Genomic DNA, 27,190 nt, shown 5'->3' on the forward strand with positions numbered 1-27,190 from the left:
AGGCAAAATGCAGAATTATTCAATATATCATTTCTATTAAAAATAGGAGCATCCAGGAGTGCCTGGGTGGCTTAGTTGGTTAAGTGTCTGCCTTCAGCTCAGGTCATGATCCCAGGGTCCTGGGATTAAGCACGGAGTTGGGCTCCCTGCTGGGTAAGGGGCCTGCCTCTCTCTCCCTCTGTACCTTCCCCCTGCTGGTGCTTTCTCTTCCTCTCCCACTCCCTTAATATATATATATATTTTTTTTTTAAGTGCACACAGAGGGGTGCCTGGGTGGCTCAGTGGGTCAAAGCCTCTGCCTTCTGCTTGGATCATGATTCCAGGGTCCTGGGATGGAGGCCCACATCGGGCTCTCTGCTCAGCGGGAAGCCTGCTTCCTCCTCTCTCTCTGCCTGCCTCTCTGCCTACCTGGGATCTCTGTCTGTCAAATAAATAAATAAAATCTTTAAAAAAAAAAAAAAAAAAGAGCACACAGAGTTACTACTACATACTGCACAAGGAGATAATATGCATGTGTACGCCCGAGGGCGCAGAAGCAAGTCCACTGTCAAAGGGGACCTTATCTTTATAGGTCACACTTCAATATTTCACAGGTAATTCATGAGAAGATGTATTTTAAAGTATAAGGAAATTAACAGAGAGAATTGGGCAACAGAGTTGTGTACAGAAAAGAGCTAACAGCAAGAAAGCACGAAAGAGGCGTATCTGGGGCGCCTGGGTGGCTCAGTGGATTAAGCCTCTGCCTTCGGCTCAGGTCGTGATCTCGGGGTCCTGGGATCGAGCCCCGCATCGGGCTCTCTGCTCGGTAGGGGGCCTGCTTCCTCCTCTCTCTCTGTCTGCCTCTCTGCCTACTTGTGATCTCTGTCTGTCAAATAAATAAATTAAAAAAAAAAAACTCTTAAAAAAAAAAAAAAAGAAAGAAAGAAAGAAAGAAGTGTATCTGAAGAACAAATAGCCTGTATCGTTGGAGCACGAAGACTGAAGCAACAAGTGGCGGAAATGGAAACCAGAGAGGCTGCCTGGTGTGAATGGTGACCAGTCTTGGGGGCTAGACTAAGTCTCACGGGCTTTATCTAATGACTCTCCACACTATTCACCCATGTTTCTAATGTAATTCATAGCTTTGAGAACGACAGGAAACTTCTCAATAACCAGGACTGACCTTACACATTTCAAACATATCGTAAATCATTACATTCTCTTACAGCCTTGTTAAACAGTCATTATCTATAAGCCCCTCTCCTAATTTATAGAAGTTGTCTGGCTAGTATCATCATATGAGTTTAGATGTTTTAAAAAAGCAGCACAGACGGACTTTGGCACCTGATTCATTGCCCATGCCCCCACTTCTCTGAAACTCCAGGAAAACTCTTAAGTCAGAAAAAAGACACGGATGCTCAACCATAAAGATGTTTTCAGCCTGAATATTTACCTGCCTTATGGTGAGAGCACTCAGCTCGTCGTTTGGCTCATCATTCATTCACCAAACTGCTGTGGAGTTCAACTGCGTTAGGTGCTAAGGCTACAAGGATAAGCATGTAAAGTCCCCACTCGTGAAGCTCACAGATGAGGCAAGTAAAGAGATACTAGATGAACTGCCCCAACAGAGAAATGTAAAATTAAAGCACTAGTAAGTTCTAGAAAGGAGTGGTCCAAGGTGGGTTAAGCACATAATGGTGGAATAGGACTTAAGAAGTTCAGAGAAGGCTTCGCTAGGGAAGAGGAGATGGAGATTTAAAGGAAGAAAAGAAAAAAGCAGGAGAAACAGTAATGGGTAAATAAGTTAATTATTTATTTTTATTTCTTTCTTTGTCAGAGAGAGAGAAACAGTGAGAGAGGGAACACAAGCAGGGGCAGTGGGAGAGAGAGAAACAGACCCCCTGTTGAGCAGAGAGTCTGATGCAGGGCTCGATCCCAGGACTCTGGGATCATGACCAGAGCTGAAGGCAGGAGTCTAACTGAATGAGCCACCCAGGTGCCCCAAGAAGTTAATTCTTCTTGACAAATGAAATGGGATATGCAAAGGTCTTGCAGCTGGAAAGGCAGAATGCAGCTCTTTCAGTGGACCTTTGAAAACATGGTTGTTGAGGAGACTGTTCCATGCTATTCCCTAATTTGTCAACCTGAAGAAGGATGGACTTTATATCACGTAACTAAACATTGCCATATACCCCACATTGCCATATACCCCACATAATGCTTTTTTTTTTTTTTTTTTTAGTAGAGAACAAGTTTCTAAATCCATTATTTGCTTGAGGAGAGACTCTTAAACGTGAGTCTGAATTGCACAATCAAGTACTACAAATAGTCAAATCAATAGCCTCTTTAGAAGGAAAGGCTGGTATTCATAAAGTAAGAAAACTCATACTTCAGCTAGGGAAAAAAGCAAAAACAGAGCACTTCCGTAGCTCTGCTTAGAGCAAACAAGCAATCGCTTGCTGAAATTTTTACCTTATAGGATCTTTAAGCATCTAAAGAAACTTCCTTCTACAAGAAGAAAAGTTTGTTCCTGAGTCTCCAACAAAAACTTGTCAATGTCGTCAGCAATGACTTCCAGAGTATTTTTAATTATAACCTACATTAAGAAATCACCATTATTTTACAAAATAAAATTAAGAAATCATCATTAATTTCACCACAGATATAGACACATAGACAAAAGTTTCAAGTTTTTTTTTGTTTTTTGGTTTTTTTTAAAGATTTTATTTATTTGTCAGAGAGAGAGCGAGCGAGAGGGAGCACAGGCAGACAGAATGGCAGGCAGAGTCAGAGGGAGAAGCAGGCTCCCTGTGGAGCAAGGAGCCCGATGTGGGACTCGATCCCAGGATGCTGGGATCATGACCTGAGCCGAAGGCAGCTGCTTAACCAACTGAGCCACCCAGGCGTCCCCAAAAGTTTCAAGTTTTAAATAAACTATAAAAAGACTTATTTTTTAAAAAAATTTAAAAGCATCCTTCAGATCAAGTAGAATATTCTGATATTCTGAAGACTGGATATTATATAATATTAAATATTTAATATATTAAATATATTATATAATGTTAAATTATATAATATTAAATAATTGTTACATATTATATAATTTTATAATGTTATATTATATAATATTAAATAATTATTAATTTTTATTAAGATTAATGACAATTACATTGTGATAATGTAAGAAGAGGTCTGCAATTTTTTTTAAAGTACATCTTAAAATATATGGGAGTGACATGAAATAATGCCCTGGGATTTACTTTAAAATATATCAGAAAAAAAAAAGATGATATGGCACAAATCTTAATTGTTGGATCTGGGTGATGGGTATACATGGGTTTATTCTACTATATTTTCTTCATGTGTTTGAAATTGTTCATAATAAAAACATTAGGTTCAAATGAAATGAACCCGCCCCACTCTTTCCCCTACTGTGCATAATGCTGTTTGATACTTTCTGTTCATTTCTAAATTAAACCATAGACAGGGGGAAATGCTAGTAATGACCCCTCTACTGATTTCATGATATACTAAAAGGTGAGGGAGGCACGGCCTGAGACTGTCGGCCACCTTGGTCTTTGCTCTGGGCATACGAATCATTCTCACACAGAAGACACTTTTTGGTCACTTGAATGCAAATTAAAAACAAAAAGCCTAATTCTCCTCAATGTTTCCAACTTCTAAAAATGTAATGCTTCTTGACATTTCCATAGTTGTCTATTTAAGTTCAATGTAAATAGCTGCTGCTACTTTGGGAGTGCCTGATAATGTCTATCACAGTACAAGGATGTATGTCTCTCTGGTGACATCTAAATGTTGATCTTGTAAATTCTACAGCAACACATAATGTAGTACAAAGATATGCCAAGTAGCATCAAAAACATTTTTTTTCCAAATCTGGGTTTAATATAAATGTCAAATCAAATGGAGAGGAAAACAAATTATAAAAGTATTTCAGATGACTTCAGCTAATTAATTATCTCCATTGCTGATATTTTGAACTTCGGACACAGAGGTTATTCAGTGTTTTCCGTTGTTAATTATAGTTGCTAATTTACAAAACAAATGAATTGTATAAGCTCATTTTTTTTTAAAGAGACTAATTCTACTTCTATACTAAGTGGGAATTTCCAACATTAAGTATGTCTATCTATACCCAGTGTTTTCATTGTGCTAAAGGATAGATTAAAAAAAAAAAACCCTATGATCCAAAGATATATATATATATATATATAGATATAGATATATATATATATATTAAAAAAAAAACCCTATGATCCAAAGATAGATAGATATATATATATATATATATATATATATATATATATATCACACACCTTCCTCTGCTAACCCGAGGAAGTTACCCGTGGCTTCTACAGTGCCTCTCTGGCTCTGTAAAGCTCTTTCTTACCTTCTTTCCCAAAGCTCGGTGTAGTGGGTATTGTTGGTGGGCTTTCTAGCATCCTATCACTACTTCCTATACCCCCTCATTTTCTTTTTTTTTTTTTAAGTTTTATTTATTTATTTGACAGAGAGAGAAATCACAAGTAGGCAGAGAGGCAGGCAGAGAGCCCAATGCAGGGCTCGATCCCAGGACCCTGAGACCATGACCTGAGCCAAAGGCAGAGGCTCAACTGACTGAGCCACCCACATGCCCCCTTATTTTCATTTTTTAAAAAATATGTATTTATTTGAGAGACAGAAAGGGACAGTGGGGAGACAGAGAGAGCGAGAGAGTGAATGCAAGGGGAGGGGCAGAGGGAGAAGGAGACAAGCAGACTTCCCCCTGGGCAAGGAGCCTGACCTGGGCTCAATCCCAGGACCCTGAGAGCATGACCTGAACCAAAACTAAGAGTCAGACCCTTAATGGACTAAGCCAGCCAGGTGCCCCGACCCCCTTTCCTCCTTTTTGACTGCAACTTAGTTGTGATTTTTTTTTTTTTTTAAGATTTTATTTATTTGACAGACAGCGATGAGAAGCAGGCTGAGAGGGAAGCAGAGAGAGAGGAGGAAGCAGGCTCCCTGCCAAGCAGAGAAGCCAATGTGGGGCTCGATCCCAGGACCCTGGGATCATGACCTGAGCTGAAGGCAGAGGCTTTAACCCACTGATCCACCCAGGCACCCCTGTAACTTAGTTTTATTCAGAGATCTCATCTCTCCAAGGTGACACACTTCAGGGAAGGTGTCCCATCCCAACAGGTAGTTTCAGGGGATACACTCCAATTTATCTAAGCCAGTTATGCTAATCCTTGCCTTCTTCTTGTCATTGACTGGTTTAGGAATGAACTCTGTGATAAAATTCTGACCAATGAGACAGGACAGCAAGTCAGCCAGGAGGGCTTCTGGGAAATATTCTCCTGCTCCTAAGAGGCGGAAGATGGTTTATTTGGATATCATCTGGCCTTTCCGTGGGGCTGGGACTCCTGCAGCATCTTTCCATCAGCCTCCAAGACTTCACACAGGGGAGGGCCAATCTAAGAGAATCACACAGCAACAGACCAGAGGCTCCTACTCCTGACTTTCTTACAGTATGAAATGATCGATTCCTTGTCAGTTAAGCCGCCGGCATGTAACTTGCAGGTAAGAGCTCTAAATGATACATTAGCTTTTTAAAATTCCAGAAAAAAACATCGGATCCGCCCTTGGTTAAGCAGACTGTGAACTTCAACTAATAGCAGACCTGCGGGACTCCCAAACAGCCGGTCTCTTCACCTCAAAAAACAACAACAAAAAAGGTAAGTATACGAGTTGGTATGGTACCAAGAAAAAACCCCAACGGTACAACTCTCTAAGTCTAGGGGTATTCTAGCAAATGGAGTAAAGTCAAATAAAGCAAAAAATAAAAAATAAAAAAAGTAGATAAGAGAACTGATGCCTCGGTTAACCCTATTAGAACTAGGGAAAAAAAAGAACTCTCACACTTCTGACTTTCACACATCATTATCCCTAATACGTTTGGAGGCAGGACTCTAGGTGTCAGCTGCTAGAGAAGGATCTTAGAATTCTGGCTAATTAGAGACAAGCTGCACACTTAAAAAGATGTCCAAACGACTAAAGTTCTGAGCAGACACAAGACGGGCTGACCTATTTCGTTACGTTACACTGATGCAGAAGGTATAGAAGCAGGTGATGGCTGAGGTCAAGTTTCAGCAGAAGGAGAGATGCTGATCTCATCTTGCTGAAGGAGGGATGGGGGCAAAGGAAGATCGACTGAATATTGACAACATCCTTTTGTGGGGAGAGGGAGGCTAGGCCACCCTCATTCTGCAATTGAGGAGAGATTACTGGGCAAGGGAACGATCACTCCTTTCCATTTTTAATTTTTAGAGAGGCATGCCTGGTGCAAGAAAAGGTAGGTCGCGCTTGGTTTCCACGAACTGTAGGAGGGTAACATGAAGATAGTGGTTTTAACTCTAAAAAGAAAAAAAAAATAAAATAAAAAACTTGGGCTCCTTGAAAGAAAGGAACTATGTAATCTTAAAATAAGAATAATTATGTATTTTATGTAAAAGAGTTATATGCTTGGCTTATGGTATTTAAAGCAAAATGATCGCAGCATATGTTTGTTTTATATTATTTGAAAAGCGGCATTCGAATTTAGAACATTGCCTAGCACGTAGTAGGCACACAGAACCCGGCTGAAGTACCATTCGTTGACTAATTACTAGAAAAGAGTTTGAAAGGATGAAAGCATATTGTTTATTCGTCTGAATAGAAGGGGAAAACCTTTTTTTAAGTTTTAAAACTTTTAAATAAGCTTAACGTCTTTTTTGTATGATATACCTTTAGAATAAACTATTCCTATTATTAGCTTTGGGTTTTTTTTTTAAGCTGACAATTTTTTAAACTAGCAAATATATTTTTAAACAGTTTCTAAAACTAAATGAAGCTTGATAATTAGGTGTAAATTGAGATGTGAGTGGCAATTCTATTTAAACTCTTTCAAATCCATTCTATACTTGTTAGTATTCTTAATATAACATTTGAATTTTAGAAGAATTTGAATGGGGGTAATATATAGTCATATCTGCTTGCTCTGGAGGCTTCCATGGATTTATTTCAAACAGGTTTTTGGTTTATTTTTTAAAATTCCGTAAGCCTAGTCTAGTACCTTAACAAGATTTTCACTGATAGGGGCAGGACATTATGAACCCCATCTCAAACACGTACAAAGTACATTTAATTTTAATGTGACCCACACATGTACTATTTCTTAGAAGCTTATCAAATCTAAGCCTTTGAAAATGCATACACTGTAACAGATTTTTCAAAAACATGATGGAAAATATATACCACCCAGCTAAACACTCTCTTGATTTAGAATCGAGGCCTATATGTTTCTATTTCCATAGTGACTATTGCTGTGGAATCGACATGTTTTAATTTAGATTTGAGATTATAAACATCATTTGGAGACAGAATTTATTTTCTCTCCTACAACTTCTGAAAATTGATCAGTCTAAGTGCGACAGAACAGAAGCAAATTCTGGAGCAGAATTTAGAAATTATCTGGCTTAAGAGGCATTGTATCTAACAAAAGGTGAGTATTGACAGAAATTCGTGGCTTTTTAATCCTTAAATTTTTTTCCTTTAGCTTTATACTTTATACAATAAGCTAAAGAAGGGATTTCTTAATCAGGCCTCCTTCTAAGACTGTAATTGTTTAAAAAACAAAACATTAAACAAGAACACAGGGTGACTAGGTGAGTACAGATTCTGCAAAGATTTGGGTCTAAATTTCCTGAAAATTGAAATGAGACATTTTTATCTTTACCAATTATCTAGGAAGAGTAACTCCAGTGTGGTTCACATTTGGGTCAAATGAAAGTTAGCAAACCGAATTGCTCATGGAAGGGAAAGGGAAAGCAAATTATACTCATTCATTAGTTTTTTCAATGAACTTTTTTGGAACCCCTACTATCCATGTGCCCAGGAAGCTTGTGGGCAGGAGGAGGAGACCAGCAAGTGAGGCAGAGGCTGGTACCTGCTGTTGCAGAGAGCTAGTATGTGCTAGCAGAGCAGAAACAAAGCCCTGGGGCAGGGGGCAGGGGGGGGGGGGGGGTGCCGAGGGGGGGCTGGGGGGCGGGGGGGGGGCACAAAGTGCCCTGCAATCTCTGCAAAACAAAAAGTTTCAATAAACTCAAAGGAGGGGCACCTGGGAGGCTCAGTGGGTTAAAGCCTCTGCTTTCGGCTCAGGTCATGGACCCAGGGTCCTGGGATTGAGCCCCCATTGGGCTCTCTGCTCAGCAGGGAGCCTGCTTCCCTCTCTCTTCCCGCCTCTCTGCTTATTTGTGATCTCTGTCAAATAAATAAAATCTTAAAAAAAAAAAAAAAAAAAAGCCTCAAAGGAGGGGCTGCTTCTTAAAACAAAAACAAAAACAAAAACTCAGACTACTCTGTTTAATATGGTGGAATCACACAGCCCAGCTGGCAAAAAGCAGGCACCATCCCACACCTTGGGACCTGCCATTCTTAAGAAGCCACACTAATTAAGGTAACGCTTGTACAGCAACATTCAGCTTTGGATGAATAGGGTTGAAAAATGCATCATAAATCCATTATCTTCAGCTCCTTCTGATTGCTTTTTTGTTTCCACTCTTAAGAGTAGAGAGAAACCTAGAGGTCTAGATACACACCCCAAGGACTACTAGAACTGCCCCACCCTTAAAGACAACTCCTTAGAGAGAGGGTCCACCATGAAAAGAAATGGGAGTCTGCAGAGGGGAAGCCGTGAGAAACATCAGCAGTGACAGGGGACAAAAGATGGCAAGACAGCCACTCATTAATCATTTCATTAATAGTTTCATTAATAATTAGGCAGACTCACCAAGGACAGCAGAAAGCAAAAAGCTAAGGCTTTGCAGTGTTACTGCAGTACTATTTCTCTTGAAAGTCTTGCAAGCGCTCGTCTGGTACACTGTAGAAGGGACCATATTTAGCATCTAAGTGACAGTCATTCATTCTTTGAAGGGAGACTCAATGAAGGTTGTTGTTTCTCTAAGGGCAATGAACAATAGGTCTGATCAGGCGAGGCAAGGTAGTCATTCCTTTCACATTTACTGAGCACCTACTATGTGCTGGGGTCTAGTCTGAGATCCAGGGATGCGTCAGTGAATAAAAAGATCCCATCCTAATGGGAGTTTAACTATAGTTGAGGGGAGGGGCAGGGGAGATGGACAATAAATACAGCATAAAAGGGGCAGGAGGAATGTGCAACAGTAAGTGTGTCTGTGGGCATCTAAGGGAAAGTTTCACATTCCAAAGAGATTGGTAGAGGAAGGTCTCCTTCAGAAAGCAAGCTCTGAGCAAAGATCTGAAAGAAGAGAAGGATGATCCATAGCAAAGAGGGTTCCAGAGGAAGGCACAGCCAATGCAAGGGTCCTGAGGCAGAAGCTTGCTTGGCATGTATGAGAAACTATTAGGAGGTGTACAGTAAGTGAGGGGAAGAAGGCAGAGGAGCCCAGAGACATCAACTCAAGGGGATATGGGGAGGAGATTTGTAGGTCACCATAAGGCTTTTCTTACTCTGAGTGGTAAGTGGCAAACCCTTAGAGAACTTGGAGCAGAAAAGTGACATGATCCAGTGTTTTTCAGCAAATATTCCACTGAGCACCTACTGTGAGCCAAGCATGGTGTTAGGCCATTTACTTGGGTGCTGGGCATATACTGATGCACAGGACAGACAGAGTCCTCACCCTCATGAAGCTTATATCGGAGTTAGAAATAAAGAAAAGCAAGTCAGCTGCCTTGCAGAAATCACAGCCAGTTGCAATAATGCTGAAAACCACATCAAGGACCTTACATACAGATAGATAGGTGAGCACTGTGACGCTTCTTTTCAGTATGAGCATCAAGGAAGACTTATTGGAGGTGGCAATATTGGAGGAGAGTCTTAGGGGAGGCAGAGGAGATAGCTAAATAGAACCGTGAAGGAAAGAATGACAGGAGAGGGAACCACACATTCATGGGTCCAAGAAATGAAAAAGTTGTGACCCGCTGCAAAGACAGAAAGAAACCAGTACAGCAAGCCTCCAAAGCACAAGGAGAGTTACTCAAGAGCAAGTATAGGCATAGGCTGGAACCAGACCAGGCTGGAGGAGGAAGTCCAGGCAAAGTGGTCTGAACTAGAACCTGGTGACCCGAGGTAGTAAACAGGCATCATTAGCTATAGATAAAAAGCTGTGAGAGTTTAAGAAAGACAACTCACATGGGGTATTTGGAAGAAGGAAGTAGTGTTGAGCCAAACCTTCAGGATACACAGAATTTAGCCCCTTCCAGGCAGGGAGGAGAGCTCCTTGGAAGGGGCAAAGCTGGAGGTGGCTTCTAATGCTTACTCAACCAGTAAAAGCGGGGCCAAACTGGAGCCTTCCAGAACCTCCTTTCCCCCAAGTGATAGGACATGTGCCTTGCAGGTTAGAAAGAAATATAAATAATGCGGATAAAATTCCCTGTACACAGAAGATGCCAAATAAATGCAAGTTCTCATGGTGGAATATAAATGCTGTTGGATTTCTGCTCCCCACTCCAAGTGAGAGCATACAAGCAGAGACAACCACAATCCAAACTTTGTACATCATTCTCCACATGATGTTTTCAAGGGTGAGGTCTGTAACTTCTTCACCTGAGACGTGATTGGTGCCTACAACATGCTAAGCATAGAGCCAGGCCCTGGACATGTAGCAACACGACAACATGACCGTGGTCCTTCCAGTGTACTTGGGAGCCAACGAGAAAGGAATAAGTAAATATAGGATTTGCGCAACTCCTAAGAAGGGAGGAAATAGGCAGTGCGTGAGCAGAGGAAGAACATCTAAGTTAAGGAGGGGAACAAGGGAAGGGTACCTGGGTGGCTCAGTGGGTTAAAGCCTCGGCCTTTGGCTCAAGTCATGATCTCAGGGTCCTGAGATCGAGCCCCGCATCAGGCTCTCTGCTCAGCAGTGAGCCTGCTTACCCCCTCTCTCTGCCTGCCTCTCTGCCTACTTGTGATCTCTGCCTGTCAAATAAATAAATAAAATCTTAAAAAAAAAAATGAGGGGAAAGGGGGAGACATAGGTTCTTTCCCAGGGTAGGGCTCATTTGTAGGCCAAACCCGCCCCTACCATTAGTACCCGGTCAATGTCATTGAATGCTATCCTTTCCAAGAAAGACCTTTCTGAAATAAGCTATACTAGGAGGATGAGAAGGAACCGGCCACAAGAAGAGAGAGGTCGAGGACGGTGAAGGAGGCCACTCCATGAGCTGACTACAGGGAACAGCGGATGCAGAATACCAGAAGTGGGGAAGCTCAAATGAGCCACTATTTTTAAATAAATAAATAAATAAATAAATCTCATGGGGAAATGAAAATCTCCCAAATCCCTCCTCTCTAACAGGACTTTGGCATTTATTTTCCCAGAGGGTGGAATGTATAACACTGCCTTGCAAGGCTCTTGACTTCCCACGATCTCCCCAGAAGTGATGTGATGAGTACTTTAAGCTTAGAGGAACCACTCATGTGTCCTACAGAGCAGCCCTCGGGGGAGGCAATTGCAAACATCAGTACATTCTTTTTCCAACACAATATTCCTTTGCAGCAGATAGTCAAAGGTCGTATGTCAATTTTATAGACCTGAGAGAAAACCGCAGAGACCCTGTGCATCGTCTTCAAATTAATCTTAGTTCTACAGTCAAATCCCACATTTACTCTGGCTCGCTCTACACATCCAACTGTGCTCTGCCCTCCTCCCCGGAGAAAACGTGCAAGTTTTACGATCGATGTCTAACATAGGAGAAATTTATAGGAGAGAAAAAGTCTGGCCGAGAGGACACTTTCACTAGAAGCCATGCATTTTCATGAACCAGCCACACTAGTCAGAGGGCTTTGGCTCCCTGCATTTCTTTTTCCATGAACTCTGTGCCATGATTGAAGTTGGCTGGCGCCTTCCAGTCACAACCCAAGCGATGCTAACCTCTAACGACTTGATCAGTATGTGGGTTTGTGAGGGCAGACTTCACAGGATTCGAGACTGAAGGGGTGATTCAAAAGGAAAGTCTCAGAAAATCTGGTCAAGGAAGCTGTTCTATTTGTTTTCTGGTGCTCCTTGAAGACGGCAGCGGCATAAAACCCACTGTCGTTCCCTTTTTGCCTCAGCTTCCAGAAGACTCAGCGTCTGTCCAAGCCAGTCTGCTCTCTAACCCTTAGAGGCCCCACATTTTTCTATTTGTTACCTTGATTTTCCATTTATATTGACCACCTTCTTCAATACATGGGGATTGGGATAAAACCATGTTAATTCATTTTTGGAAAAAGACAAATAATAATGCTTCTTGCCCCAGAGGTGCGCTACGTTTTAGGAGTTGTGTTCTTCTAGGCTCAGAGCCCCGAAATGAAAGCCAGCCTTCCTCCCAGCTGACTACTTGACCTCAGCCCACCTTCTTTCTAAAGTCTATATGTTGAGACATTCTTTTTTTCTGTGTACTACACTCAACAAATTGTTCCTACATTACGGGAATGCTGGAAAAAAAGAACCCGATCATATCCTGAGTGTTCTTCCTTCCTTTTTGGGGGGTGGGGGAGGGAGATGGTGGTGGTGTTTTTTATTTCCCCAGCTTTACTGAGATATAATTGACATGTAACTTTGCATACAAGGTGTCGGTTTGCTACACTTCCATTTTGCTATAGGATTACCACCACAGTCTTAGCTAACACCCCCATCCAGTCACGTTTAAGAACCACTGTGTGTGTGTTTGTGTGTGTGTGTGTGTGTGGTGGGAAGGGTGAGAACATTTAAAAATCGATTTTCTTAGCAACTTTCAAGTATAACATACACTATTATTAACTACATTCACAATGCTGTGTATTAGATTCCCAGAGCTTATTCATCTAAGTGGAAGCTTATACCTTTTGACAACCATCTCCCCTTCCCCTCCACTCTCCCCCCACCTACCACAAGAGGTCTTTCTATGCAAAATAACCCTCCATCTCACCTCAGATGTGCTGTATTTTTTAACTTCTTTCTTCCTTGAACTGCTTAAAGCAACCTCAGCCCCACCTCACCCTGAACACTCGGGTTTTATTCTGAATATGAAATATGGGGTGTAGGTAGGGTTGTAGGGTCTTCTTCCTCCAGAAGTGTTTCATGTAGTAAAGTAAGCCCTATCTACTTGGAAGATTCCTGAAACTCAAGGATGAAATTCAGGCAGACGATAAAAATGCTGGACAAGAAGATCTCATCTTTAACTTCAGATGGTCTGTTTCTAAGGGCTAGAAGAAGAAGGTGAATCATGGGTGGGGAGATTACTAGTCAGCGTCTTTGGTTGTAAGCCACAGAAAACAACTGTAGCCAATTTATGCAGAAAATTAACCCATTGGAATGTTATGTGGGACCTAATAAAACAGAGCTGTAATGCCAGGTTTGGAAGGGCAGGGATAAGGGCAACTCAAGATGTGTATGAGGAGTAGGCTGATCCACAGTCTCCTTGGAATGGAGGTCCATCAGGGACCTGTAATCTTATCCCTCTGTTCAAGGGTCAGATTCTAAAGACATCATCTCTGTGACCTGGTTTCTGCCCCATGTCTGTCCCTTGGCCAGTGGATGTGACATGGGAAGCCTTCTTAACAGTTACAACGGTCTGTGCTTAGTGGATGAGGAAAGCTCCCTTAAAGCAAAACCAGAATGCTGATAACCAGAGAAGGGAAAGGGGAGGCCAGTCAGGCGGAAACAAACAAATGAACCATCTTTATGCTTATGAGCTGTTCAGTAGTGGCAGTGATTGGCACCAAGGCATCCTATAAACCTCATCATCCCATGAGCTGCCTCACACTTCACTCTAGCGTTCCCTCTCCTGACACTACAGCTAGGTCTCTGACTCCTGTGACTTCAGGAAGTGTGAGAGAAAGAGTGGTATCCTGGAAAGCTCTCACCCAAAAGTCTGTTAAGAGTCTCAAGTTCCTAAGACAAGAAACTACCTCCTTGTGGAAAAATATGGCCTACCCAATATAACTGTTAAACAGTCACATTTAAGTCAAGGATGTGTTGCTTCGGTGATTCCATCTGGAGACTTGGCTGGGAAACACAGGCTTTAAAAACATGGCAGCAGTATCTCTTTCTATAAATTTTTTTACTTTGATCAATTACCATGCCATTCAGTAGGAAAAATTGTATGTGGGTCAATGGCCTATAGTGTGCACTGCCCAGGGATGCTTTTTGTTTTCTGCAGCATACCCTGGAAAACCCTTTTTTTGGAATCCCAAGCAGATTTGAGCTGGACCAACCAATGTACCTGTAGGAAAGAGGCTTTTTTTTTTTTTTTTTTGGTACAAATAGATTAATTCTAGGGTCTACCTTGAGTTTTGTGGATGCTTCTCGTAGCTGCTGGGTATGAGAGGTGTGCCCACACGGCTGCTGGTGCCGACCACCTATGTCAAGCTGATTTCTCCCACGTTAAGGACTTTAATGTCCCATTCTTAGTTCCTTCCTGGTGTTTACATAATCTGAAATTATTTCCCGGCTCTTGGCTTATCCTTCATCTGTCTTCTACCGCTGGATGAAGATCTACTGGGGTGAACTTTGTCTTGTTTACAGGTCTTTCCCCAGCACAATACCTGGCACACAGCCTTCAATAAATATTTGTTTTACAACTGAATCAGAATGCAATGGAGTGCAAGTGTCTGCCTAGACTGAGCAGGGAACTTTCTAACCTGTGGGGAGGAGAAAGAAATGATAACCACCTTTTAATTTTGTACACCTACTATGTGCCAAGCTTTGTGCGCACAGCGGTGAACAAAGCAGACAGTCCTTGCCTTTTTAGCACATGCGGCACTTTACTGTTAAAGAATACTGCAGTCCTGGATGCGCACCGGGTGATGTATGGAACTGCTGAAACACTCTACTGTACACCTGAAACTAATACAACACCGTATGTTAACTCTACTGGAATTAAAATAAAGATACTGCGGTCCTACTTGCTTTTCAGACCAAGGATCTCAAAATTACTTCAACGATGATTCTAATAGTAGTCATTCGTAGTACGAGTAAATAGCTATAATTGATCGAACAGCTACAAAGTGCCTGGCACTTTACACATAGTATCTCATTTAAATCCTTCTAACAACCAAGTTAACGTTTAAGATGAGGCAGCTCAGTCTACCAGCGTTAAGCGGAAACACCCACAGTCACACACAGCTGGTGAGCGTGGCGGCTGATCTAGGGGACTCCAAAGCCTCCAATACAGCATGTACCTAACCTGCTTCACTCAGAAACAGAAAGGCTTCAGCAGCAGTACTGGGGTAGAAATCCCTGCCCCAAGAGAGCTCTAGCTCCGATAGACCCCTCCACTGAACCATGCAGCAATTCCAAATGCCAACCAGTCACTCCCTCTTCAGGTGCCTCCACTTCCCGTGATAACTGCAGCCATTCCCGACTGCCTGCAACAGAATCAGGTGTTTGACTGGCTCCAAGGCATTGCCTCCTAACAGCCCGGCTTTGCAGAGAAGAAAGCGGAGGCCTGGAGAGGGCCAGCCTCCAGCCCAGAGTGCCACAGCTGCTCAGAACCAGAACTGGGTTTCAAAGTCACACCCGGCGACATTAAACCACACCGTATCTCCAAACCCCATACCAAACACCACCTACTTGCGTCAAGTCGCGGTTCTTTAACTTCTGGGCTTTCGCTTAAGCAGCCTGAGAGAGCTCTTCCTCCGGCCCTCCATCGCGAGCACCTCCTGGTCTTCGAAGACTCAAATCAGGCACCACTTCCCCTACAGGGGCATCTCAGACTTCCCTTTCTTCTGCCCGGTATCAGTCAGAAGTCTTAGGGAGAGAGTAGAGGCTCTGGAGTAGAGCAAAGAACCACGAAGTCCAGGTGTGCATCGGGATTTGGTCACACCAGGGTCCCAAGAGGTCTTTAGGGCGGGCTCTTAATTCCTCTCCCTCCTCGCTTTACCACTCTCAGTACCCGACGGGCTCTGCTAACCTTGTAGCAAATACGCCTACACCACACCTCCAAACTAGCGACCACCCTTCTAAGAAGCCCAGAGGAAAGGCTTCCGGTTTGGCAAAAGTCCTGAGTGGGACTTTTATTGGCCCTATTTGGGTCAGGTGCCCAGTCCTGAGCCACTCACTGCGGCCAGGGAGATGCTGTGCTCTGATTGGCCGGGCCTAGGTCACATGCCCACCGTGGGGGGACGGACTAGCCCCCACCTTAACCATATGGACTGAGAATGGGGGAGGGGCGACGTCTCCAAAGGAAATGTTGGATGTTGTTACCAGACGGGGAAATGATGATCAGCAGGCAAAAATAACAGATGTCCACTACACACCCAAACCCAGGCTGCATTGAATGCCCAATTTCATCTTCATAACCAAGTTTCATGAGGGGATTTTTGTTGTCTGTGATTTTTCTCCTTTAATAAACCATAAACTCTGGGACAGTGTCTCTGCCCTTCCTAGTAACTCCAGCATCCAGCGCATAGTGTTCAGGTCACATTCGTGGAATGAATGATCAGATGTACTCATTAATTTATGAACAGCTGATGGTGTTATTTCTTCTATCAAAGAGCATCGTGGTGAGGTGGGAAGAACCCAGAGGCTAAACAGTGTTTCTTAAAATGTAGTCCAGGAAACCCACTGCCTCAGGTTAAAATACAGAATCCTGGGCCCAGAGCACATCTATTGACTCAGCATCTTAGTAAATGGGGTTCAGGTGCATTTTCAGCAAAAACTTGTTGTGGGGTGCCTGGGTGGCTCAGTGGGTTAGGGCCTCTTCCTTCGGCTGGGGTCGTTAGATCGAGTCCCACCTTGGGTTCTCTGGTCCACGGGGAGTGTGCTTTCCCCTGTCTCTCTGCCTGCCTCTCTGCCTGCTTGTGATCTGTCTGTCAAATAAATAAATAAAATCTTAAAAAAAACTTGTGATTCTCATGCACTGTCCTGTTGCAACTGTAACATCATAGAATCACCTCAGTGAGTCCCCAGGCCACCGTGGCCTACTGTGTGAACGAAGGGGAGCCATACCTTCTCAGCAACTTCCTTTACTCCTCTTTAAGATGGGACTAAGAAGGGGCGCCCGGGTGGCTCAGTGGGTTAAGCTGCTGCCTTCGGCTCAGGTCATGATCTCAGGGTCCTGGGATCGAGTCCTGCATCGGGCTTTCTGCTCGGCGGGGAGCCTGCTTCCTCCTCTCTCTCTCTCTCTCTCTCTCTCTCTCTGCCTGCCTCTCTGCCTACTTGTGATCTCTCTCTGTCAAATAAATAAATAAATGAAATCTTTAAGATGGGACTAAGAAAACCTACCTGGTGCATATGTAATGAATCAACAAGGTAACATGGGCAAAGTTCCTGTGTAAGGTGCTGAATTCCAGTCTCACGACTTGGGTTTCTGTAATCAGAAACACTAACTTCTGGAATATTTACCATGTATGTGTCAGGTGCTAATCTAAGTTCTAGTTACACATGTTCACTGATGTTAGCCTCACGTCTACCCTGGGAGGTAGGTTCTCGCTCTCTTTCTCTTGCTCTCTCTCCCTCTTTTTGGAGGTATAATTGACATCTGATGTTATATTTGTTTGGGATGTGATAGGTTCCCCTATTATTCCTATTTTGCAGATGAGTAAACAAAGACAGAGTCATTTTTCCTGATCAATGGCTAAGCTAGCTGGGATTTGAACTCGGGTGGCTTCAATGCCAGACCCCGCTGACTCCCACTTTCTGCTTATAGACAATACATTATCATTCTCTGGGCATGCACTACCACCACCGACTTTCGGGGTGGGGGTGGGGAGCAAAATGAGGACAATGAAACTCTTGGAGGAAACCGAGCTCCAAATATAGGCTTGGGATGAAAAACACTGAAGAGAGAAGACAAACAATGACAATGGTGTGTCAGGTCATGCCTTGGTGAAAAACGAATTATTTCAGTCTCTGCTTCATCTGCAACAGAAGTCTCCTTTCCTCCCCTTGCCTGAAATGCACCTCTCTCGATTTTATAACACCTCTGTGCTTTGAAAGCCAGAAGTAGTCTTTAATCTTAGATGACTGTTTTTATTTTTATTTTGAATTGGTATACTTCTTCTTCTTCATTCTTTACTTCTAGACACCAATATATTTTTTCCATGAAGCATGAGCAAAGCCTGAAGTGCAAGCCAAGCCCTCAGAAATGTGATAGCTGTTACCAAGGATTTGAGAGTAAGAATACAAAACCTAGAATCAAGATTTAAATGCTGCACTCTAGTATCTGAGATGGCACTGGTCCCACGTCAAAGATGGAATAAATAAGGCATTAAAAAAAAAAAAAAAAACCACCCACAAAATTTGTTCTGTGCTCCTTAGCTGGTGGACTGAACTGAAAACCCTGTCTCACTGCTAGATTCTGTTTACCTGGCTCTGGACACTGCGTGTAAAGGAACATCCGAACACTTGTGCTGTTAGGAAGTCTGGACGCCTCTGCTGAATTAAGATGTAATCTATGTCTCATATAGACACATACCATTGACCTACTTTGTTCAAAAAAGGAAACATTAAAATGGTTTCTTAAAGCCAGATGAACCACTATGAGAAACAGTTTTAAAACTTCCTAACCAGTGCCATAGAGCCCTGGGGGATCAGTGTCTTCCTCTCTTGGCCACCTTTGCCCTCGGCAAAACTAGGACAGCCGTCACCTGGTGGGGAGGGTTTCGAATGGTCCGCAGGAGGGAGCCTGGAAGCACTGAATGTGAGCGGGAGCCATGTGGTGCTCCTGGGGGGCCGATGACTGTAGAAGGGAGCGGAGTAGTTTGGTGAATGCCAGGGACTAATTACCAGATTACCAGAACTTTTAGGGGACCCTTTAAGGCCAGCCTGATACATTTTTCACTCACGAAAGAAACATCCAGGGGGCAGGGGCGGGTGGGCACGGAGAACTTCGGATCAGCATCTTCAAAGCCTGGGGCGGGGGGGGGGGGGGGGGGGGCTGGAGTTTCCTCTGCGATGGAGAGCCCACTTTTCAGACTATTTCCTAGCTCTCGGCCCCGTTGAGTTCTGTGTCCGGTGTCCAACAAGGGGCCTGGCCACAGCTCCCTTTTCTAGGGCTATGTACTTTCCACCAGTTTTGAGCAGCCCCATTTCAGATTGGCCTTTTTATGTTTGATATAAAGAATAGTTGTTGGCCAATTTCATCTTTTCATCGCTGTTCTCTAGGCCTGAATCCAAGCAGTTTGTCAGATGCTCATTAACTCCCCCTTTGGCTCTTTCTAGTGTGTCTCCTAAGCTCATTGTGCCAAGAACTAACGCTTTCTTTTACACGATTCTCTTTCTCTGCTCCATCAGGGAGACAAATTACTTTCCAAAAGGGATCGCCAGGGATGGTTTAATGAGAATTTCTTTGGGGCTAGGCATGGAACGCAATGTAGTTAACATTCGGTGGACTTAATTGGACTTTTCTTTTCTGCCTCTTTTTAAAAAAATCTGAAGCTATCCTGTTAATCTCTCATTTGTAATCAATTGTGTTGACTAAACAAAAGTCTAGGTCGTCTTTTCTTCCTGTCCCAGACAATCCTTTGTTGCCTCTAAATGCCTCATTCTTGAGTGATCCTGGTCGTAGATGGGCCCGATTGTTGACAGTTCATTATTGCGCTTTTGTCCATTTAATCTTTCTTGCTGTGTTTTGCATGTGCATGCCTTAATGAGCTCCGTTGGCAATTAACATGTTTCTAGGAGCAAACTGGTTGCTCAGACGTTTGAGAGGGAAGTGCAGGGAAAAGGGCAACGCAGCTGCCTTGAGGTTGTTTATTTCCCAGCGTTTTCTCAAGATTCCTGTCCTCTCTTGAGCACCCCTCTCTCCTTCCCCCCTCCTCCTCCGCCCCCAGCCCCTTCACCTCCAGCACACCTGGATGCCTTGCTGCTGTAACTCTCCCTCGCGTGGAGCTCAGGCAGCCTCCTATCCTCTTGTGAGCCAAACAGCAAAATGGGGACCACATAGATTCACTTCTGCAACCAAGGCAAGAACGAGTACAGTACCCCCCAAAATATGTCTGGATGCTGGCAACTTCTCTGTGTCACTCTTTGCAGAGAGGAACCTCTAACCCGCCTAAGGCAATAGGACTGTACAATCTGTTATGTACAAGGCTGTGGCTTTGGAAGAAGGAGGGTTTTTTTTTTTTTTTTTTTTTGAGTCTTGCTGGCAAGATTGCTGAAGTGTGAGCAGTCATGGACAGAACAAACATCTTGAAGGGGAAAAGATAATTGGAGTCTTTTTTGTGTCTGTGACAGGATTCCCCTCCCCCGCAATTTGATTTTTTTAAAAATATTTTTTAAGGGCGGCCTCTTTCATTTAATCAAGGTTAGAAGGTTAATATGCAGCTGATGGCTACCTTGTTTAAGTCATTTATTAATATTACAAACTACAAGTCACTCAAACAGCTTAATATGAATAGGGGGGAAAAAATCAGAAAACAGAGCCTTTCACCCATCAATTCCGATGCATGGTGAATAGCTAAGAAGGATCCTAGTTGAGATGGTTACTGAAAGGCTTAATGTTGGCTTCAGAACCTTCGCTGGCTGTGAAAGGTGTTTAGTCGCTCAGGCAGAAGGTTCCTTTTCTCTTGGTCCTCCTTGGCAGGTGAAGGAATCCTTTCCTGAATCCCACACCTGAGGCAGATATCATAAACCAGGAGGAGTGACTCCAAACCTGTGGAAAGCAGAGCTAAGCCCTATCTATACAGGAGAACTCTCTGTTTATCTGCAATTACCACCAGATGTGAAATAACACCTCCTCAGGTGAGAGCGATTGACAGGAGCCGCTGTGAAGGTTAAGTAACAATCAGGTTATGCGGAAACAACCTCACGGAGGCTGGAGCATGCCAGACACTGCTCAGGTGAGCCTCAGAGTCACAGTTACCGCAGAGATAAGCAGTCCAGGAGACAAAATGCGTCCTACTCCACCCATTTCTCGGATTTCATTTGCTGTCTTGTTTGCAAGCACGCCATCTTCAGAACTGTCACCTGGAAACAAAATGTCTCCGGTTTTATGAGATGGGTGACCCTTTTTGGGTTTTCTCCTGTGAAAACTTAGCACAGAAGAACTTCTCAAAGTTTTCTCCCTTGGAGGTTAGAAAGTGGTTTCCCCGGATGGGGGTGCCCCATCTAATTTTTTTTTCTTTTAAATCTTTTCTTCTTAAAGGGAAAGAAGAGAACTTGATCACGATTTCCACACGCAGGCCAACTTTTTAACCCAATTCTCTAAGTGCATGATTTGCACCAACTTTTGTGGTGTCCGCCCCTTACCCAAAGTTCTGGAACTATTTAAAAAGAAGGTGGGCTTGTCCTGGCCATTATCTGGTCTCCAAGAAGTGAATCTGCCAAGGGTCCTTTCAGGAATGAAGGAAGAGAAAGATTTTGGTTAAGAGGATGGTCACAGGGCTTCGGATCTCCCAGAAATGGGGGAGGGAGGGAGTGTGAGTGTGTGTGTGTATGCGTGTGTGTGTGTGTCTGTGTGTGTGTGTGTGTCTGTGTATAAGGAGGGTCTAATAAAACCTGGTATGAGCACGGAGGTGGGGAGGCGGAAGCTGACTCCTCAAACCAGCCCGCAATCCCCCTGGGGATAGATGTCTGGGAAAAAGCAAGGCGATATTTCCATATTCTTAGCCGCCAAGTCCTCCTCGCCCATCCTGGGGTTTCCTGGGGTTTGTGGCATCCATGGAGATTTCGGAGTTAAATCTGCATATCCCTCTGGGTCCCAATCTCCCCTCAGCGAACTGCAGCCAGAACAAGCTAACATTTAAATTCCTCCTCGCTTCCTCGTTCCCCCTCCCCTCACTGCGTCTTCCCAGACTTGGGGGGTGGGGGATTACAAAAACGAGGACGCTCTCCTTTCAGGAAATGGAATTCTAATGTACACGTTCCTATTTCTGAATCGGAGGTACTAAAAATACTCCCGCGACAGCCTGAGGAAGCTGTCGCCGTCCTCTGTGCAAACAAAATCGACAATTCTCCTTCCCTGCGCAATGGGTCTGCAAATGGGGCGGGGGTCGGGACCCAACCCTTGGCTGTAACCAGGACAGAGCTTCCACGCAGAAGCCGAACGTCTTTCTGCGGGTCCCAACCTACAGATTCATCCCCCACCCACGAGAACTGAAGGCAGTTTGGGTTCCCGAAAAGCCTCCCGGATTTCGAATCCCAGCCTTACCCAGTTCTGTGACCTTAGGCGTTTGGTTTATCTCTGCCTCAATTTCTTTGTCCGTCCGTAAATCATCCCCAGCTTGAGGGTTGCTGTGAACATTCGAAAGCACGTGTGTCGAGAGCCCGGAATGGAGCAAGCCCTGGGGAAAATGTGAGCTTTTATGATCGTGGAAGCCCCCTGGCGCGAGGAGCGCTGAGCTCCTACTGTATACTGGGTGTTGGGATAACCCACACTCAAGTCACTTCAAAGTTACGAGAGAGTTTCCTTTTGCATTAACTATCTTTCCCTCCAAATAACCTCCACTTGCCGTGGAAATCCGCGTGGGATGGGCGCCCAGCTGCCGCCGCCCTAGCCCTTGCCACCGCCAGGCTGCGTGGAGCGCGCTCCCCGGCCCGGCGCCGCATTTCCTCCCCACGCCGGGGAACAGCGTTCCAGAAGACGTGGGCTGAATCTCGGCGCGAATATTAAGAGTGTGTGTGTGGAGTGGGGGGAGGTCCGGCGCGCCGAGCCAGTAATCTGAGCTCTTGATTATCCAGATTCGGATCAAACGGGGCGGCGGCGGCCGACCCCCTCCTGGGAATGATTAGATGATTAATGTAATGCTGTTTGAAGGGTCTCTGTTTTCTCTCTTAATTTGGGTCATTACTTAGGAAGCAAGCGTGAGATCATTTCATCAGCATGCTCGGCAGCGGAGATAGCTATTCAGAAAATGGGCTAACTGCGCGGTAATCAGGGCGCGGGAGGCGGCGGCTGCGAGCTCCCGGAGTCCGGGGGCGCCCTCCCGCGGCAGGGCGCACAGCACCCGGAGGATCATCAGCACCGGCCAGGGAGCCTCGGAGTTCCGGCTGGGCTGGGGACCCTGGGCCTCCAGCTCCTGTCTCCAGGGAAAACTGGGAGGCAGAGTCTCCCCGCCCCCGCCCGGAGGTCGCCCAGAAAAGGGAACATGCCCAGAAGCTCCCAGGCAGGGCACTGCCCCGGCCGTTTGCCCTCTCGAGGAAAGGCGATTTGCTGAAAGATAGATGCACCTAACCCAGCTCTCCCACACCCATCCACTTTTAACCCCTCCTTTTTTTTTTTTTTTTTTTTAATTTTCTCACCCAAATAAGGCAACACCCAGAATCCCAAGCGTCGGAAGAGTCACCAGAGAAAAACTTGGCACCACGTGTAGGCCGATGTAGACCTTTGCTCCCTCGCTCCCGGTGTGTAGGGGCGGGGTGGGGGGAGGTTGGCGGTGTGGGGGGTGTGTGGTGGTGGCTCTTAACATGCAAGCGCCGCAGGAACACGGGTTTGGCTTCACCCTGGACCCAGCACCCCAAAGGAAGTCGCATTTGGGCAGGGAAATGCTATAAACGCCTGTTTCCTTCTCCTTCTCTGGGGTTGCTGAGCTGACCTGGCGGCGAGGGGAGGCGGGGGGAAAGAAAACGAGCACTAGTGATTCTGTTTATTGTGTTAGACATGTATATATTCCGAGTTCGCTTGTAACAGGAGGATTTACATGGCTGTATAAAGATGGCTGGGGGCGCCGCGCTCTTCCGGGGCGTTCACGTGACAGGCTGGGGTGAAAACCCGCCGCCCGAGGAGAAGCGGAGGCCTGGGAGGAAATGCGTTTCAGCGCACTGGGTTTAAATAAGTTTCCCGAATACACAAAGGTGGGAGCCACGCGTTTGCTGCCAGTCATCGAGGAAACGTTTAGCTTTCCAAAAAATATGCTGGTTTCGATAAATAGATTTTAGCCTCTCTGCTATAGTTTTTTTTTTTTAATTTTCTTTTAATTTTAGAAATAAGTTTATACGTGTGATCTGTTTGGGGGCTGGACGGGGCTGGAAGGGAGGGCGAGGCAGTAGCTCTCAGCTCTGCACTGTCCGAGTCAGGTCCTTTGTGGAGGGGGCAGCAGGCCCCACGCTGTCGTGGAGTTTGCGCACGTGTTTCTTTAAGTCAAAGTTTCTGCAAAACCCTTTGCCGCAAGTGGCGCACGTGAAAGGCTTCTTGTCGTTGTGGGTGTGCATGTGGAAGGTCAGGTTGTAGACCTGGTGGAAGGCCTTGTTGCAGATGGTGCATTTGTACTGCTTCTCGCCGCTGTGGGTCAGCTTGTGGTTCTTGTAATTCCCTACGGGAGACCAAAAACAAAAAAAGGAGGGGGGGGGATGAAGTAGGATTGGGGTGGGGGTGGCCCGCGAGCGTCCCGGGGTTGGCTCAGTTGCCCGCGCAAAGACGGCGACGCTTGGCTAGGCGGGCGCGACCTCTCCGAGTGAAGAAGTTGTCAAACTTCGTCTGCATCAAGCAGAAGGCTCTCACGACAGGATGGAGGGCCGAGTCCGGCATAGCCGCCCTGCGCCCCTGCCCCGCCCGGGGCACAGGCCCGCGCAGCGTCCCTCCCGCTGTGCTCGGCTGGCCAGCAAACTTTTGCATAGCCCAGAGACGCACCGGGTCCTTCTCCCGGCTGCTGCCTCGCTGGAAGAAATTCGCACGAACCCGGGCTTCGTCCCTCATTTTCTGTTTATCTTCTCATTTTAAAAGTTACTCCCTCTGTTCCCCCCAGCTACCACCTGGAGATCCAAAAGTGCGTTGGAAAACCGAAGCCGGGCGCCGGGCCTGGAGGTCTTGGGGACAATAATGGTTTCCCCCAGTCTTGTTATTCCCAGGAGGTGGAGTTTGCCTCAATTTTTTTTTTTTTTTTTTTTTTTTTTTTTCATCTGAAAGGGGTGTCCCGGCTACAAAGGCAAGCTTTTTCTATAGGGCAATATCCTCTCTTTCTCCTACTTCCCTTCCCTCGGCCCCCTTCTTCCTTCCCACTTCCCAAATTCGGAGTCTCCCCATGCAACCAGCCTGACTCCAGCGAGGTCTACTAACCCGGCCCGGAGAGCCTCCACCCAAACCGGTCACAACCCGATTCCAAAGAAATGCTGCGGCCGAGCTGGCAGCTCTCACGCTCCCTCTCTGCGGATCCTTCTTTGCCTTCCCGCTCGGAGTGACCCGCCGAGTCCCGAGGTGAGAGGTGAAGAGAGGGCCTCGCCCTGCACATTACCTTTTTGGTGAAAGCCTTTGCCGCAAAATTCGCAGACGAAGGGCTTGTAGCCCGCGTGGATGCGGATGTGCGTGTTGAGCGTGGAACTGCGGTTGAAGGCTTTGCCGCACTGGTTGCATTTATGCGGCTTTTCCTGCGGAAAGGGGCGCGCGCACAGTGAGGCCAAGGCCCCGGCTAGGAGAAGCCACCTCAGGGGCACCTTGAAGGGGCACCTTGAAGGGATACGGGGCCCCCGGGAGGGGTAAGGGGAACCCTTGCCATCCTCTCCCCAACACCGTCGCTCAGGCGCGGGGTGTTGCGCGCGGGCCGAAGTGGACCCGGGGGCCACGTACCTGGGTGTGGATAATTTTGTGTCTGCAGAGCGTGCTGGCCTGGCGGAAGCCTTTGCCGCAGACTTTGCACACGAACGGTCTGGCTCCGGTGTGGACCGGCATGTGGCGGGTGAGGTTATAGTGAGCATTAAACACCTATGGAAGGACACGAGGGGGCCTTGTGGTGTGTCCGTCCGAGAGAGTAGAATCAAACTGGAGAGGCCATAGCCTACATCCCCCAACCAACACTCCCTTCAGAAACCAGAGCCCTTTTCATTTCGCAAACCGCTTCCCGACCCACTGCGCCCACGCCAGTCCCGTGTAGCCGCTGACAACGACATCCCCATTTTACAGAGAAGGAAACTGAGGCCCAACTAGGCCCCCAATGTGAGTAGTAGATAACTACTGGGAAGCTCCTGAACTTGAGAAAGGGGCTGTCCAGGCTCCCTCAGGAAAGCAGCTGTCCCTGCTCATCCCTCCCAGCCCCCACGGACCCGGGGCCTCACCTTGCCGCACACCTCGCAGGTGAAGTTTTTGGGCTTGCCGTCCGCAGAGCCCCCGGGCAGCTTGCTGTGGCCCTTCACGCCGCCGCGCTCTGCGGTCAGAGCCGAGTTCTCCTTCAGCACCTGCTCCAGCGGCGCGGGCAAGCGCTCCTTATGGGTATAGGGGGACGGATGGGGAAACTTGTCCGCGGCCAGGCCGGCCAACTTGGCGTTCTCCAGCAAAAAGAGCTTGGGGTGCGCAGCTAGGGCAGCGGGGGCCTGTGCGTTGAGGAGGCCGGATGGGAAGAGGTGGCCTCCGAGGAGCTCAGACGGCGGGTACGCGGCAGAGTCCAGGTAGTTGAAGTAGTAGAGCGAGCCGCTGGCCGGCAGCCCCACCGCCTGGTTGATGACCTGCGGCTTGATGACCCTGCCCGCCGGCAGCGCAGACGGCGCCAGGCCCAGATCGGCCTTGCAGCACACGCCACAGTTGGTTTTGCACAAGCCGCTGGCGCCGCACACCGGGGCCCCCCCGCCACCGCCGCCTCCTCCTCCTCCTCCTCCTCCACCACCACCGCCGCCCGCCCGGAGGCTGCTTTTCCAGAGCTCCGAGTAACTGAGCAGCGTCTTGGACGGCACCTCGTAGCCTAGGGGCTGGAGGGGGATCATACAGGGCAGCGGCGAGCAGAGGTTGAGCAATTTCTTGCCCTGGCCACCGTCTGCCTCCAGCGTCCCCGGCCGGGGCTCAAAGGGCGCACGGGGCTCCGACGTCTTAGCCATGATGCGCTCGATGGAGAAGGCCAGCGTCTTGGAAGTGGCCGGCGACGCTCCAGCGCGCGGGCAGGCCGGGGGCACCATGGTCTCCAGGGAAGCCGAGCTGGCCATGGCGCGCCGAGCCGAGCCTTGCCGTGCTGGACTGGGCCGGGGCGCAGCCTCTCTTCTCTAAGTCTGCATTCCGGAAAAGGCAGGGAGGGAAACCGCAATTTAATAAGCACCTTGTCGGGTCCAGGTCACCCATTTGCATTCAAATGAACAGGGGCAGAACAAAGTGCACCCAAGGGTACCAAATTACCGCCCATTAACCCGGCGCGCAAAGGAACCCACCAGCCCCTGCCCTGAGACTTTGAAAGGGGGAAGAAGGGGGAGGGTTTACAAAGGAAAAGGAGAGAGAGAAAAAAAAAAAAGAAAGAAAGAAAAGAGCCTCAAATTAACCCCCCCTGAGCCGTTCCTTGGACCCTGGCCTCCGCCACGCGTGCGGGGAGCTGGACAGT

General features: G+C 46.5%; 1 protein-coding gene across 1 annotated transcript; it reads right to left on the reverse strand.

Annotated features, from left to right (window-relative positions):
* Window positions 1-23,951: 23,951 nt before the first annotated feature.
* Window positions 23,952-26,804, reverse strand: FEZF2 (FEZ family zinc finger 2). Its single transcript, XM_059387866.1, has 4 exons — window positions 25,947-26,804; window positions 25,462-25,596; window positions 25,130-25,262; window positions 23,952-24,211 (listed from the first exon to the last, which is right to left on the reverse strand). Exons 1-4 carry the CDS (start codon window positions 26,802-26,804, stop codon window positions 23,952-23,954), a joined length of 1,386 nt encoding a protein of 461 aa, XP_059243849.1.
* Window positions 26,805-27,190: the final 386 nt, after the last annotated feature.

The sequence above is a fragment of the Mustela nigripes genome, chromosome 2 (genome assembly GCF_022355385.1).
Source record: "Mustela nigripes isolate SB6536 chromosome 2, MUSNIG.SB6536, whole genome shotgun sequence".
Taxonomy (NCBI): domain Eukaryota; kingdom Metazoa; phylum Chordata; class Mammalia; order Carnivora; family Mustelidae; genus Mustela; species Mustela nigripes.